At 46.7% G+C, this 16,812-nt stretch overlaps 1 protein-coding gene across 1 annotated transcript in view; it reads left to right on the forward strand.

Annotated features, from left to right (window-relative positions):
• Window positions 1–16,812, forward strand: part of LOC141274224 (uncharacterized) — a 154,612-nt gene that overhangs the window by 90,754 nt on the left and 47,046 nt on the right. Inside the window, exon 11 of the mRNA XM_073686288.1 lies at window positions 16,633–16,797. Within this exon, the coding sequence (XP_073542389.1) occupies window positions 16,633–16,797 (165 nt within the window). The remainder of the gene's footprint in view (window positions 1–16,632; window positions 16,798–16,812) is intronic.

The raw sequence follows: 16,812 nt of genomic DNA on the forward strand, positions 1-16,812 counted from the left end.
TAGGATGTGTTATTTGAGTGTTCCCTTTATTTTTTTGAGCAGTGTATATACACAAAGATGAAAAAAACGTCCATAACAAAGTATATTAACTATCAAATAAAATGTTTACTTTTACACCAATACACATTGCCACAAATATATATATATATATAGGCGTATATAGGAAATGCAAAAAAAACCAAAATAATTTTTATTTAGTTATGGAGACCCTCTTTGGTTTAAGGAGAACTTTGGAATAGACAGCAAAAGGGTCTTCACATTGCCAGTGAGATTCAAATTAAGATACTTCATTGTTACATACAACTGAACAGAAAACCGAAAATAGCCTTATCAGTAACAAACACATTTCCCTTGGCCCAATGTAAAAACCTTCTCAGGGACTTCACAGGAAGCCAGTATCTTAATCAGATATTTCACAATGTATGTCTTAAGCCCCCGTCTCACATAGCGAGATCGCTGCCGAGTCACGGTTTTGGTGATGCAACAGCGACCTCACCAGCGATGTCGCTATGTGTGACACGGTCTTTGAATGTCCTGGACCATTTTTTGGTCTTTGCCCTCCCGCTGGTCAGCACACATCGCTGTGTGTGACCAGCGATCAGGCTGGTAACCATGATAAACAGCCGGTTACTAGGGGCACACACGCACTTAGTAACCCGCTGTTTATCATGGTTACCGGCCTGCTCCTGCTTCAGCAGGCTGGTAACCAGGAGCAGGACATCGTGGATTCTTTCCACGATGTCGCTGCTCCCCTGATCGCTGTGAGCCTGCCTGTTTGACAGCTCACCAGCGACCACATAGCGACGCAGCAACGATCCCTGACAGATCGTATCGTTGTCGGGATCGCTGTAGCGTCGCTAAGTGTGACGGGGCCTTTAAACACTCAAGCAGAGGCCTCATGGAATAGGTTGTTTATATAAATTGATTTTCTAATTAACCCCTTTACCCCCGAGGGTGGTTTGCACGTTAATGACCAGGCCAATTTTTACAATTCTGACCACTGTCACTTTATGAGGTAATTACTCTGGAACGCTTCAACCGATCCCCCTGATTCTGAGATTGTTTTTTCGTGACATATTGTACTTCATGATAGTGGTAACATTTCTTCGATATCACTTGCATTTATTTGTGAAAAAAATGGAAATTTGGCGAAAATTTTGAAAATTTTGCAATTTTCAAAATTTGAATTTTTATGCCCTTAAATCAGAGATATATCACACAAAATACTTAATAAATAACATTTCCCACATGTTTACTTCACATCAGCACAATTTTGGAACAAACATTTTTTTTTTGTTAGGGAGCTATAAGGGTTAAAAGTTGACCAGCGATTTCTCATTTTTCCAACAAAATTTACAAAACCATTTTTTTAGGGACCACATCATATTTGAAGTCACTTTGAGAGGTCTTTATGACAGAAAATACCCAAAAGTGACACCATTCTAAAAACTGCACCCCTCAAGGTGCTCAAAACCACATTCAAGAACTTTATTAACCCTTCAGGTGCTTCACAGGAATTTTTGGAATGTGGAAGAAAAAAATGAACATTTAACTTTTTTCACAAAAATGTTACTTTAGACCCAATTTTTTTTATTTTCGCATGGGTAACAAGAAAAAATGGACCCCAAAATTTGTTGTGAAATTTCCCCTGGGCATGCAGATACCCCGTATGTGGGGAAAAACCACTGTTTGGGTGCACGGCAGGGCTCGGAAGGGAAAGAGCGCCATTTGACTTTTTGATTGTAAAATTTGCTTGAATAATTAGCGGACGCCATGTTGCGTTTGGAGAGCCCCTGTGTGCCTAAACATTGGAGCTCCCCCACAAGTGACCCCATTTTGGAAACTAGACCCCCCCAAGGCACCTATCTAGATGTGTGGTGAGCACTTTGAACCCCCAAGTGTTTTGCAAAGGTTTATGACGTAGAGCCGTGAAAAAAAAACTTTTTTTTTCCACAAAAACTCTCTTTTAGCCGCAATATTTTTATTTTCACGAGGGTACTAGGAGAAATTGGACCCCAAAAGTTGTTGTGCAATTTCTCCTGAGTACGCTGACACCCCATGTGTTGGAGAAAACTGTTTGGGCGCATGGCAGGGCTCGAAAGGGAAGGAGTGATTCTTTGGAATGCAGACTTTGATGGAATGGTCTGCGGGCGTCATGTCACGTTCTCAGAGCCCCTGATGTGCCTAAACAGTGGAAGTGCCCAACAAGTGCCCCCTTTTTGGAACGGATACCTGATTTGTCAATTTTATAATGTATTGTTATACGCCAGTTGTGTAGGACAACCTGACAAACACTACACAACTGAAGTATGACAACCTGACGAACACTACGTCAGCTGTGTAGTGTTCGTCAGGTTGTCATACGTCAGAAATTAATTCAATAGTCCATGGAAGTATGGTACCTTTTGAAGCAGTCTTTCCTGCAGAGGCCAGGTTTGTCGGGGCAGGTGTCACATTGGTAAATGGTGTCCTTGCGTATTCCCCTTTGGTAACACACTCGGCACTTCTTTTGTGACTTACCTTTTTTTCCGCTGTGAGGGATCTGCCCCGGGAAATGCTGGCCCGGTACAATTCGAGGTCCTTCCGTTTCAGAAGTAGTTGGGCCGACTCTGTCACCACTGCCAAATATCAGGGCCTTGATAACTGTCTCCTGAAAGTGAAAATATGACGCAGAAGTCTGGCCTGCACATTTTGACAGAAGGAAAGCGTTGTGCATTGCCATCTGAACAATGTGCACGGCCAGCTTCTTATACCATACCTTCGCCTTTCTCAAAGCACTGTACGGCTGGAGGACTTGATCGGAGAGATAAACTCCCCCCATGTACTTGTTGTACCCCACTACACAGTCTGGTTTGGCGACCTGTGTAGTGGAACCTCTTACAGTGCTGAGGGTGCTGCCATCACCATGTATGGTGGTCAAGAGAAGGACATCCCTCTTGTCCTTGACCAACAACAGGTGGTCGCTACATTGGGCTCTGCTCTCACCCCTTCTGAGCAGCTGCCCAATTAGCGTCTTTGGGAGGCCTTTCTGATTTTTGCGGACCGTACCGCAAGCTGCGGTATGTCGTGCAGAGAGGGACTTGAAGAGCGGGATACTTGTATAAAAGTTATCCACGTAGAGGTGATAATCTTTATCCAGCAGTGGGTGCACCAAATCCCACACAATTTTCCCATTCACTCCCAGAACAGGGGGGCACTCAGGGGGTTCAATCCGGGAGTCCTTCCCTTCATAAACTCTAAACTTGTGAGTGTACCCTGAGGTACTCTCACAAAGTTTATACAGCTTGATCCCGTACCTGGACCTTTTACTGGGCAGGTACTGCCAGAATCCAAGCCGCCCCTTAAAAGAAATTAAGGACTTATCCACGCAGATGTCCCTTTGGGGCACGTACACTTCACCAAACTTGTTGTTGAAGTGCTCGATGACCGGCCGAACTTTGAAAAGACGATCAAAGTTCGGGTCATCGTGTGCAGGACACCTTGCATTATCTTGGTAATGCAAGAACTTGTGGATGGCCTCAAAACGTTTCCGGGTCATGACCATTCGGAACACTGGAGTGTTATATAAAATGTCAAAACTCCAGTATTGCTGAACCTCTGTTTTTTTCAGGATCCCCATATGAAGGACCAGGCCCCAAAACTTCATAATTTCTTCTGTGTCTACAGGAGACCAGTTAGAAAATGATGAAGAGGGGTTTTGTTCCAAAAATTAATGAGCATACAAACTAGTTTGGCCCACCATGAGGTTTATAAAATCCTCAGAGAAAAAGACTTTGAAAAAGTCTATTTCTGTGAGGCCGGTGGTGTCAAACTTGATTCCTGATTCCGCCACAAAATCAGGAATTAGTGGCTCAAAATTTTCGGGGGGCAAGGTCCATATTGGATCAGTAGTGGGCGGCGCTGGAACATCTTCTCTCCTGCGACGACTGCGGGGCGGTCCAGCAGCACCTGAGGAGGAATAGGAGGAAGAAGAGGAGGACAATGAGGCGTCGGAAAAGTAAAGAAATGTGGGATCCTCGCCCTCAGTCTCAGTGTCGGAGGCAACAATAGCGTATGCCTTCTCCGCTGAATAGCGGGTTTGGGATGAGCCGGACATTTTTTTTTTCTCGTGTATGTGGTGCGTGTGTGTCAGTACTTTATTTAGAGTGTGTGTGTGTCAGTGTCCTTGGTGTGAACTTTTTTTTTCTGAAAAAAAAAAAGGAACTACCGTAGGTGGTGCAAACAGCGAGCACGAGTGCAGATCGGTGAACTATGTCACCAATCAACTTTCCGCAGCTGCTGGGTGTGTGCGCAGATGTGGTGCAAAGGTGGGGGGGAGAATTGACAGGGACAAGAAAAAGTACTGAAAAGCAGCGAGCACGGACGTTGATCAGTGACGTAGACACTGCTCAGCCGCTGCAGAACGCACGAAAAAAAACAAAACTGGGGGGGGAGGAGGATTGGGGGTAAAAGGAGGGTGGGAGAGGAGGAGGGGGAGAGGGGTGGATGAGGGGAGAACAGAGATGGACTTACCAAAGTCTTCTCTATTCTTCTTTTAGCAGGATTAGCAGCAGGTTCTGGAAGAGGCTCTGGAGCAGGATCCGCAGCAGCAGGATAAGGAGCTGGAGACAGCAGCAGGATGACGAAGCTGGAGACCCAGCAACCTGGAGACAGCAGCAGGACGCCGGAGCAGGAGATCCAGGACCCTGGAGACCGAAGCAGGATGCCGGAGCAGCAGCAGCGACTGGAGCAGGTAGGAGAAAGGTCTTGTAGTGTAACAGAAGATTCTGTGGCACTACAAGGCCCAGCACAGCGCAGATCAGACGTGACCGCGCTGTAGAAATCCTCACCAAGTGTGAGGATCTGCAGGGCGGTCACAGGGGGGTGACAGGCAGGTCACCACCCGGCCAGGTACTCTGATTGGTGCGATCGATGACATCGATCGCACCAGAGATGGCTGGGGCCTGGGCACGCACCACAGGGGGTCACAGGGAGGTGACAGGCAGGTCACAAGCCGGTCACCGCCCTGTGTTCAGGTACTCTGATTGGAGCGATCGATGTCATCATCGATCGCTCCAATCAGAGCTGGCTGGGGAATCTATGACATCACAGGGGATCATGGGGAGGTGACAGGCAGGTCACAAGCCGGTCACCGCCCTGTTACTGCGCGGTCCCGCTGTGATCGATTTGATCGGCGATCACACCGATCCTAGCAGTTTGGGAAGAGGGCTGGGGTTACTAGGCAACAGCCTAGGATCGGTGCTCGATCCTAGGCTGCACATCACTGTTTCCGGCAATCTGATTGCCGGAAACAGTGAGAAATGCTGTGATTGGCTGTTCAGAATTGAACAGCCAATCACAGCGATCGTGGGTGTGAAGGGGCGGCGACACCCACCGAGATGCCGGCGCCATCTACCCTAAGGTAAGATGGCACCGGAATTTTAATGCTATCACCGCGACTTCGGTCGTGGTGCCGCATTAAAGATAGGGCGTATAAATACATATCTGGTCCATAAGGCCCAGGGCACAGATACGTATTAATACGCCCTATGTCGTAAAGGGGTTAATAATGATATCTAGATATTAAAAAATAACCATAACAACTCCTCCCTTTTTATTATTTTACAAAACAATTTATTCATCAGCTACTTCCCCATGCTATAAAAGCCTGGAGGGGACGAATCCCGTTCACCGACAAATATCTTGCTGTAGCATCGGTGTCTCTGCCCCCTGCCAGGCAGAGACGCCGTCCGACTCACCTCCTCGCTCCCCGCTCTGCGTTCACCAGCGCTCTTCTTCCGGCTGCCGGCGCACCCAGCTCCCCGGGCACTGTGCTTAGGGCGCACGCGTGCGCTCCTTCCCTCTTAAAAGGGGCCGCGCGCGCCGTCCTAAGGAGTCCCCGGCCAATAGCCGAGGGTCCTCCCATATATAAGGCACCTCCTCCAAAATGGAGGTGCCGGAGCAAAAGTTGTTGCACAGTGTTTCAGACCTCTGCTTCAGCCTTCAGGTCCCGCTGCTAGCCTGACTTCCAGTCTTGCCCGCCAGCCTGTTACCTGCCTGTCCGCTCACCTGGGAGCACTTGCCTGTTGCCTGCCAGCCCGCTCACCTGGGAGCACTTGCCTGTTACCTGCCGTGCCTACCCGGAGGCTCCTGCCGTCACTTGCCGTGACCACCTGCCAGCCCACCTTGAGGCTCCTGCCGTCACTTGCCGTGACCCCCTGCCAGCCTGCCCGGAGGCTCCTGCCGTCACTTGCCGTGACCCCCTGCCAGCCCACCTAGAGACTCCTGACGTCACTTGCCGTGACCCCCTGCCAGCCCACCTAGAGACTCCTGACGTCACTTGCCGTGTCTACCTGATAGCCTACCTGGAGGCTTCTGCTCGTCAGCCTGCCTGCTATGCCTACCTGCTATTCCGGTCAGTCCCTGCCATCTGTACCGTGGGAGTCACCTGCTCCCTTACAAGGTCGTCCCCAGAGTAGCACCTGGTCCCTCCATGGTCACGGAGTCGTTAGCCGCCGTACGACCAGGGTCGGTCCGAGTTGATACTTAGTTACGCCCCTCTGGCTCCCTCCTTGCACCGTAGCACAGAGGTTCCTCCTCCCTGACCCGTAACACTTGCTTGTAAATCTCATCATATATGTTTATAGGAGAAGTGGTATTATATTTTGCAGGCCTGTGATGCTTAATCTTGTGTGTTTTCTTGCATAGTCTCTTAATAGAAAATATACTAATCCTGGCAACTATATACACTAGAAATATCAAAATTCCTATTTGTAGAATACCTTGTAGGATACCCATTAGCCATCCACCTATACCCTTGAACCAATTGACAGGATTAAGAAATGAGAACGTGTCACTCCACTAGGAATCTTTGTTGACATGATGTTCTTGGAGCCACGCATCCCTCATTTCTCTAACTATCTCTATCTTTACCTGGAAATTTCCTGCAGGGTCTATGTAGTGGCAACAGGTAGGGCCTATTATCTGACACATCCCACCCTCTCTAGCAGTCAAGTAATCTAGCACTATGGTGTGTTGGTTAGTAACTGCAATTAGTTGTTGCTGTACAATATTAGATGTATTGAGAACGTCAAGAATCTGGAAGATCTGGTCATCTAGATAATCAGTCGCTTCTACCAACTTATCCCACATTTGCATTATGAATGGGTAAATAAATAAAACACTAAAAAATTTGTTAGCCACCCCCATTTCTACAAGATGTGGTTTACCATTTGGTCTGGGCTTGTCGTCTGCACAGTGTGTGTAGTGGGATTGCTTTAATATCTACTCTTGTGTGTGGTACTGTAAAAGTAGAAGGTGTCAGAAAGGCCAGGGTGCAAACTCCTGTGAAATTGTTGGGTAACCACTTGTAAGCCTGATGTCCACATACAATATATAAACTCTCTGGTGCTCCAACCACAATGTTGTTGAACAGACTAGCAATCCATTTAGATAACAAGGTGGTGCTTAATTGTTCCATAATTTTTCCCTGAGGTAAAACCTGGTATTAGATTTTGCAAGGTGACATTTACACAATGAAGCTTAGGATTGAGAGTGGCATCAACCGCTATACACTGCGTAGTAGTGGTAGCCGATCCATTACACTCTGTATAGTCAGCTGTAGAGAAAGGAAACCCTCTGGATTTTATCTGAATACAGCTGCAAGAGGTAAAGTTCGGATAACAGGAGAGGTCGACACAACTGGTCGCCCAAGGCATTTCAGTCTGACTTAAAGGTGGACCACTCCTGTTAAACAACAACCATGGCTCAGTCGCCCAAGCAGCTACAGTTAGACCTACAGCCTTCGTTTTCTTTGTTGTTCTTAATCTAATAGGAAGAGTGTGGTTACTTAAGTAAAACATTTCATTCAAAGTCACTGGAATAGCTAAATAAGGGATAGTATTGGAGGATATTGGACTATGGGTGCATATCCAACAGTTCTTAGGACGGTCATAGGAGTTCATGTCTTGGATTAAGACTTGGTGATGCTTTATCAGTTTGTTATCCCAGTTCTCTTTAAGTACTTCATGGAGAGTTAGGGCCCCGTCACACTAAGCGATGCAGCAGCCATCCCGACAACGATACGACCTGTCAGGGATCGTTGCTGCATCGCTAATACATCGCTGGTGAGCTGTCAAACAGGCAGGCTCACCAGCGATCAGGGGAGCAGCGATATCGTGGAAAGAATCGTTCCACGATGTCCTGCTCCCGTTACCAGCCTGCTGCAAGCAGGAGCAGGCTGGTAACTATGGTAAACATCGGGTTACTAAGTGCGCGTGTGCCCCTAGTAACCCGATGTTTACCATAGTTACCAGCCAGATCGTTGGTCCCGCTGGTCACACACAGCGATGTGTGCTCACCAGCGGGAGGCCAACGACCAAAAAATGGTCCAGGACACTTTGCAACGATCAGCGACCTCACAGCAGGGGCCTGATCGTTGCAAAGTGTCACACACAGCGACATCGCTGGTGAGGTCGCTGGTGAGTCACCAAAACCATGACTCAGCAGCGATATCGCTAGCGATATCGCTATGTGAGACGGGGGCTTTAGGGCAAGGGGTACGGTTGCTATCACCATAGTCCAAACAAACAGGGTCATCATCTTTGCTGCTGCTGGGGTTCAAAATCTTTTTACAATGGCTGGCGTGGATCCAAGTGTCCTTGTCTTGAAGCTTGACCGAAGTGGCAGTGGTTAACAGCACTTGGAATGGTTCACTGTATCTGGGCTCCAGTGGTCTCCTCATATGTCTCTTTACCACGACCCAGTCTCCTGGTACCAAAATGTGAGTGCCGCTGAGGCATTTGGGGTCTGGGATAGAGGAAAGAACACGATTATGAGTAACAGTCAAATGTTTATGCAATTCCAGAACATATTCAGTGAGAGAACCATAGGAGGCCTGCAGCTGCTGTGGGAAAAACAACCCTGTCTTAGGGACACTACCAAACAGTATTTCATATGGGGACAGCTTCTCCCTCCCCCTTGGGGCGGTCCTCACTGAATACAATGCTATGGGCAAACAATCTACCCAGGACAAGTGAGTTTCTTCCATGCATTTTTGGATTTTTAGCTTCCAGGTACCATTGAGACGTTCCACCTTCCCACTACTTTGTGGATGATAGGGAACATGGAAATCCTGTTCTATCCCGAGAGTGACCATGATTTGTTTCATTAGTTCCCCAGTAAAGTGGGTTCCTCTGTCACTTTCTATAGTTTCGGGCACCCCATATCTACAAACCACCTCACTGATCAATTTTTTAGCAGTAGTTTTTGTGTTTGCTTTAGTCACTGCCCAAGCTTCTGGCCACCCAGAGAAAAGGTCAATGCATACCAGGGCGTATTCATAATTACCCACCTTAGGTAGCTGTATGTAGTCCACCTGCAGTCTCTGAAATGGGTAATCTGGTTTTGGTGTGCATTTTCGTGGGACTCGAATAGGCCTACCAGGGTTATGTTTTGCACAAACTAGACATTCTTGAACATACTTTGCAGCTGTATTCGGGAACCCTGGGGCACACCAGTTTTGCAGCACCACTGCACACATAACACCCTTTGAGTTATGCACCGGAGAATGTGCAAGGGCAGCCATCATGGGGAACAGGCAGCGTGGAAGGCAAATACGTTTGTTTACCTGCGATACCCCTGACACTGACTGTACGGCGCCCACTTTGACCCATGCATTCTGCTCGTTGGGGGAAGCCTGGGTCTGGAAGCCCTGCAGTAGTTCGAGGTCCACGGCCACTGGGGCCGGTGCAGGGGATGTCTCCTTATTTGAAAGGGGGCTTCTTGCACTCCCTGACTGAGTCTCCTGGGGTTCCCGCACTTGGGATAGCCAGTATCTCTGTCAGAGGTAATCGTGCTGCTTCCTTAGCCGCCTGATCGGCCAAAGCATTCCCTACTGCAAGGGGAGTTTGTTCCTGAGTGTGTGCTGACACTTTGACTATGGCTGCCCTTTGGGGAAGGGTGAGTGCTGCGAGTAGCTGCTCAACCGCTCGTTCATTCCTTATAGGTTTGCCAGCAGAGGTTAAGAAATTACGGCTTCGCCAAATGGCGCTAAAGTCATGTGCAACACCATAAGCATATTGCGAGTCAGAAAATACATTAATTTCTTTACCTTTTCCCAGATTACACGCTGCAGCGAGTGCTTTAAGCTCTGCCTCTTGCGCAGAGCAGCTGGAGGGGAGTGGTTCTTGTATCACTGCCTTACCATTGTGGACTACTGCATACCCGGTGAACCGTCCTTGTTCACTGTCCCAAGCTCTGGATCCATCTACAAAATATTCAGCAGAGAGGTTAGTGAGTGGTACATATTTACCAAGTCCCTTATTTCAGCTTTCATCAATGCCTGACAATCATGTTCATGTGCCATATCAAACTGAGCTTCCTCATCTGCTAATTTGAAAAACAGGGGCAAATCTTGGCTCATGGTCTCTCCCTCTTCCACATCCTGATACTTTCCTCCCTTTTCTAAATCCACTGGAAGTAGTGTAGCTGGATTTAGAACATTACAGTGTTTGATAGTTATATGGGGAGGTGTAAGGAGTGAGACTTCATATTTTGTCAACCTTGATGCTGAGAGGTGACGGGTCTGAGCCTGTTGAAGTATTTCAGATACAGCATGAGCAACTTGAAGTGTGAGGGGGCTTCCTAACACTATGTCCTCTGTCTTTTTAACAAGTTCTGAAGGAGCTGCCACAGCTCTAACACAAGTAGGAGAACCCATAATGACTGGATCTAGGGTTACAGAGTAATACCCTAGAGGGCGCTGCCTACCACCATGTTCTTGGGTAAGGACACCAGACGCATGTCCAGCCTGTTCGTGGCAGTACAAAGTAAAATACTTGTCATAATTCAGTATACCTAGAGCTGGTGAGGCAGAAAGAGTGAGATTGAGGGTGTAAAATGAATCAATAGCCTCAGAATTAATGGTGAAAGGCTCAGTTTTGAGGCATTGGAACAATGGGGCCATAATACTAGAGGCATTTCGCATCCAGAGACGGCAGTACTGGACTAGGCGCAAGCATGCCCGAAGGGACTTGGTAGATCTTGGAAGGGGTATTTTTAGTATAGCCTCAATCCTCCCTGGGCTGAGATGCTTAATGCCTGGAGACAGGCAATGCCCAAGGAAAGTGACTGTGGACTTTGCACAATTGCAGTTTATCTTTTGAAGCTTTGCACCCATTTTCTGCTAAGAATATCAGCAGAGATTGCGGTTCATTGTGGCATATCTGCTCAGTGGTGCAGCAAAGGAGAAGGTCATCCACATATTGTAAGAGTATGGTGGATGAATCAAAGGGGCACCAGTTATCGAGTACAGTCTTTAGGGATGTGGAAAATAAGGAAGGGGAGTTAGCAGCTCCCTGAGGAAGGGCTGCCTATGCATATTGAGCACCTCTGTGGGTGAAGGCAAAATAAGAGGTACACTCCATGGACAAGAAGACAGAGAAAAAAGCATTGGCCAGATCAATCACTGTGAAACAGGTGGCTGTGGAGGGGACCTGATTCAGGAGAGTATGGGGGTTGGGTACAAGTGGAGTATCCACTATAGTTTCTGCATTAACTGCAGGCCGGAAATTATAGGCCGGTAAGCTTAACCTCTACTGTGGGTAAAATCCTGGAGGTTTCCTAAGAGATGCTATACTAGAGTATCTGAAGAAGAATAACCTCATGACCCAATATCAACATGGGTTTACGAGGGACCGTTCCTGTCAGACTAATCTGATCAGTTTTTATGAGGAGGCAAGTTCAGGACTGGACCAAGGTAATGCAGTGGATGTTGTGTATATGGACTTTTCAAAAGCTTTTGATACGGTTCCACACAAAAGGTTGATACATAAAACGAGAACAATGGGGATAGGGGAAAATATATGTATGTGGGTTAAGAATTGGCTCAGTGATAGGAAACAAAGGGTGGTTATTAATGGAAAACACTCAGACTGAGTCTCAGTTAACAATGGGGTACCACAGGGGTCAGTATTGGGCCTCCTTCTTTTTAACATATTTATTAATGACCTTGTAGGGGGCATACAGAGTAATATTTCAATATTTGCAGGGTAATCAATACAGAGGAGGACAATTTTATATTACAGGAGGATCTATGTAAACTAGAAGCTTGGGCTGATAAATGGCAAATGAGCTTTAATGGGGATAAATGTAAAGTAATGCACTTGGGCAGAGGAAATAAAATGTATAATTATATGCTTAATTGTAAAACACTGGGCAAAACTGTAACTGAAAAAGACCTGGGAGTATTGGTGGACGACAAGCTCACGTTTAGTGGCCAGTGTCAGGCTGCTGCTGCAAAGGCAAATAAAATAATGGGATGCATTAAAAGAGGCATAGATGCTCATGAGGAGAACATAATTTTACCTCTATACAAGTCATTGGTGCGACCACACTTAGAATACTGTGTACAGTTCTGGTCTCCGGTGTATAGGAAAGACATAGCTGAACTAGAGCGGGTGCAGAGAAGAGCGACCAAGGTTATTAGAGGACAGGGGGGTCTGCAATACCAAGACAGGTTATTACACTTGGGGTTATTTACTGTGGAAAAAAGAAGGCTTAGGGGTGATCTTATTACTATGTACAAGTATATGAGGGGACAGTACAAAGACCTTTCTACTGATCTTTTTACTCTGAGGCCTGAGACGGGGACAAGGGGGCATCTTCTACATCTGGAGGAAAGAAGGTTTAATCATAATCACAGATGGGGATTCTTTACTGTAAGAGCAGTGAGACTATGGAACTCTCTGCCGCATGATGTTGTAATGAGTGATTCATTGTTAAAATTTAAGAAGGGCATGGATGCCTTTCTTGAAAAGTATAATATTACAGGTTATAAATACTAGATTCCTCGATAGGGCGTTGATCCAGGGAACTAGTCTGATTGTCGTATGGAGTCGGGAAGGAATATTTTTTCCCCAATGTGGAGCTTAGTGTTTGCCACATGGTTTTTTTTTGCCTTCCTCTGGATCAACAAGTTAGGCTATGGGTTGAACTAGATGGACTTAGTCTTCCTTCAACCTTAAAAACTATGCCCTAAGATCATGTACCATACGATAGGCTACTGGCTGTCCAGGTGGGGTTTTCTTTTTGACTGGGTACAGGGGAGTGTTAAATGGGGAGGTTATCGGAATAACTAGACCTCTTAACAAAAGCTCCTGGACATTCTCATGTATTGCTGCATCCTGAGCAGCACTTAAAGGATACTGCTTTATACAGGGGGGTTGGGCACCTGGTTTAAGTTTTACAGTCACCGGAGGGATGGGTAGTTTTCCTACATCAAGTTTGCTACATGCCCACAATTGACTGGGTATATCCTCAAGCCAAACAGGATGGGAATGAGGTTTAGAGTCTGTATGGTCTAGAACTGTGGGAATTGTTAGGGACAGAAGACTACACAATGTGTCATCATCCAGGGGGTAGTCATCTTGGGGCCATTTGGAGTGAATTCTATGCAGGCCCCAATTTTCTGCAACACATCTGTTCCCAACAAATTAAAAGGCACATCAGGGGAAACTAGAAACTGGGTTACAATTGAAATTGAGTCATGCAAATTTAACCGGAGAGGATGAGTCATTTGTAATTTAGTAAGTCGTCCCTCTACCCCTTCACAAGTCACATAGTCGGGGGACAAAATGTCCTCTGGAACATGTTCTTGCATTAATACTGTACGGGCAGCTCCAGTGTCTACCATGAATAAAATAGTTTGTCCCTCCCCCAGGGATATGGGGACAGTGAGTGTGGGTCCCTGGGGGGTGACAACGGGGCAGAGGGAGACATCTGGATTGCCAGTTTCCTATGGAGGGGGCTGGGCAGTTGCTGTTGATTTTGCGGGACATTTGATGGATATATGTCCTTTTTGCCGGCAAGACCAACATTCTACATTGCTGTAATCTCTATTTCCTCCTTGGTGGTTACTTCCTCCTCTCCCTCCCCATCTTCCCTTCCTGGGCTGCACAGGAGCCAAGTTAACCCTTTTCTTTGACATGCTTTCTAGTTCAGCACCTCGGGCTATTTCCTTTAAATCAACCCATTGCATATTGCGCCACTCCGGGCAAGTAGCGCGTACTGCAGTCTGAACCGTAGGTATAAGACCATTCATAAAAACACTGCAACAATAATCTGCGATCCTTATCATCATTATGCTCATATCCAAAATCCAACCATATTTGTTCTAATACAGAGGCATATTCTGAGACTGACTGAGCCTTATCCTGTACTACAGTTTGTAACAGGTCTTGTTTTTTATCCTGCTCTGCCCGTGCCCAGTTTTCCATCCTTTGTATAAACACCCGACCCAACTCTGGTGTATTTTTAATGGCTGGTTCCTGGCCTGGCAGCATCTGAGTAATTTCCATAAGGGGTCACTGCCTTTCTGCAGAATGACAGAAACTAGATCATCCCATGTGGCCCAATATGCCTCCTGAACACCATGGAGGCGCATTCTAAATGTTAAGGGGGTTTTCGGGGATCTGGGAGCTGTGTAGCGAGGGCAATAAGTTCACTGGGGGACCAAGGTCGATATGTTTCTATTGGCCATATTTGGGGGGGGGGGGGGATCGTGTACCGGAACATTATCAACCATCTTAGGAGGTTGAAACTGTACATGACTAGTGGTCCTCATAGAGAACAGAGGAACCCTGGGTGTTGTCCCTGGGTGTGAAGACTCACAGAACCTGCAACAATTAACCCCAGGGGAATTCTGATGACCACAATGTCTGCAAGTCCATCCCATTGACCCAGCATAAGGCGGTGGTGCTGAAGGGGGTGCAGAATTTACATCAGGTAAAGAGACTACAGGGGTTTGAGAGTTTTTCAAACTATCATAGATTACATAGACAGTTCCATACCTGGTTTCCTCTGATTTATGTTCACTCATTGAGAGACGTTTTGCTACTTCTAACCACATCCTAGCCTGCTCTAGTTTGTTTTCATCTTTCAACTATCCTTCCCAATTGCAGATATAGTTCTCCCATTCCTTCTCTTCCAAATTTCCTCAATATTATTTCACATCCCTCTACTGCTTCTTTCCCTTTCAGTCTCTCCACTATCTCACATGCTGGAACTGGGGCCTTGCCCTTTAGGTTAATCAATTCCTTACTGTTGCCAGTCCCGATGACTGCAACCACTGTGCCAGAGTTACCGCAGAACTCTCTTCAGCACATCTAGTGCCTCTCAGACTCTAAATTTGATCCAGTCACAGTCTCCTCTGATCCTCGAAAGACGGATCTGGTCCTGTCCCAGTCTCCTCTGAGCCTCGGAAGACAGATCTTTAAGGAAGTACTAACACCGATTCTCCAGTCCTGTGAGCTAGGGAGATTCTTACACACAACCAAACAAATAACAATACCAAGCCTACTGCTCCACCTACTATTGCAATTATTTCCAGAACCGATGACAGCACACCTGAGAGAGGATCCGCCCTTCAAGGACAGGAAACCATCTGAAATAAAAGGGCGGCACCTCTCCCCCGCTTCAGTTGGTTACAGAGCATTGAGAGGACCTCCATAAAAAAAAAAGAGTTATATACAAATCCAACACCACATCAAATAACACCGAACACACGTGCACACCTATATGGTGAGAAAGAAGGGGCGGGGGGAATATACGGGTGCTGTCATGGGTTCTGGAAAAACCGGCTACCGGTAAGTAACCTTGGTGTTTTCCCTTCACCCATGACAGCACACCTGAGAGAATTTTGGAGAAAGAAACACCTTAGAGAGGGACCACCGCTTGTAGCACCCTTCTACCAAAGGTTAAGTCAGATAGGCAGGATAGATCCAAACGGTAGTGTTTGAAAAAGGTAGATGGTGATGACCACGTAGCGGCCTTACAGATTTGATCTATCGATACCTCTGCCTTCTCTGCCCAGGAGGTAGCCACGGCCCTGGTGGAGTGAGCTTTGATGCCGTCAGGGATCGGGGTGTTACTTGTAGAGTAGGCTAAGCAAATGGCCTCCCTAATCCATCTGGCTATAGTTGCTTTCGTCACCCCATACCCCTTCCTACTCCCCTGGAAGGCTACGAACAGGGATTGGCTACGCCTTCACTGGCTAGTTACTTTTATGTATTGTAATAGAGCCCTTCTAACATCAAGGTTATGAAACTTTTGCTCCCCTGGGTTCTTTGGGCTGTTACAAGAGGAGGGCAGAACAATTTCCTGAGATCTACGAAACTTGAGAGCAACCTTAGGAAGGTAGGCTGGATCAGGCCTCCATACTATTCTATCCTCAAATATTTGCGTATATGGAGGATTTATGGATAGGGCCTGTAAATCACTTACTCTACGGCCGATGTTAAGGCTACCAAAATGATTGTTTTGCGAGTTATGTATTTTGCGGACAACTCCTGAACTGGTTCAAAGGATTCCATAGTTAGTGCGTCAAGTACTAAATTTAGGTTCCATGGAGGAACTTTGGGTATTGAGATTGGCCTAGATCTACCGCAGGATTTAATGAACCTTGTAATCCATTTATTGGCTGCAAAGTTATGGTTATATAGCGCACCCAAGGCAGAAACCTGGACCTTAAGTGTACTGGTAGCTAGACCTAACTCAAACCCCTTCTGTAAGAACTCCAGGATGGATTTAATTGGAGGTTTTTGGCTTAATGGCTTTCCTAGAAAATGTAAACATTTTCTCCATGTTCTACCGTAGATTTTGGTGGTTATGGGCTTTCTACTTTTTAATAGAGTACACACTAAACCTGATGAAAACCCTTTGCCCGTCAATATTGCCCTCTCAAATTCCATGCTGCTAGGTGGAAACCCTTCACTTGAGAATGGAATATTGGTCCCTGAGCTAGAAGGTCCGGGGTCTCTGGTAGGATCCATGGGT

This window comes from Phyllobates terribilis, unplaced genomic scaffold, assembly GCF_046119375.1.
Source record: "Phyllobates terribilis strain yellow unplaced genomic scaffold, ASM4611937v1 Scaffold_1__5_contigs__length_1240528914, whole genome shotgun sequence".
Classification (NCBI taxonomy): domain Eukaryota; kingdom Metazoa; phylum Chordata; class Amphibia; order Anura; family Dendrobatidae; genus Phyllobates; species Phyllobates terribilis.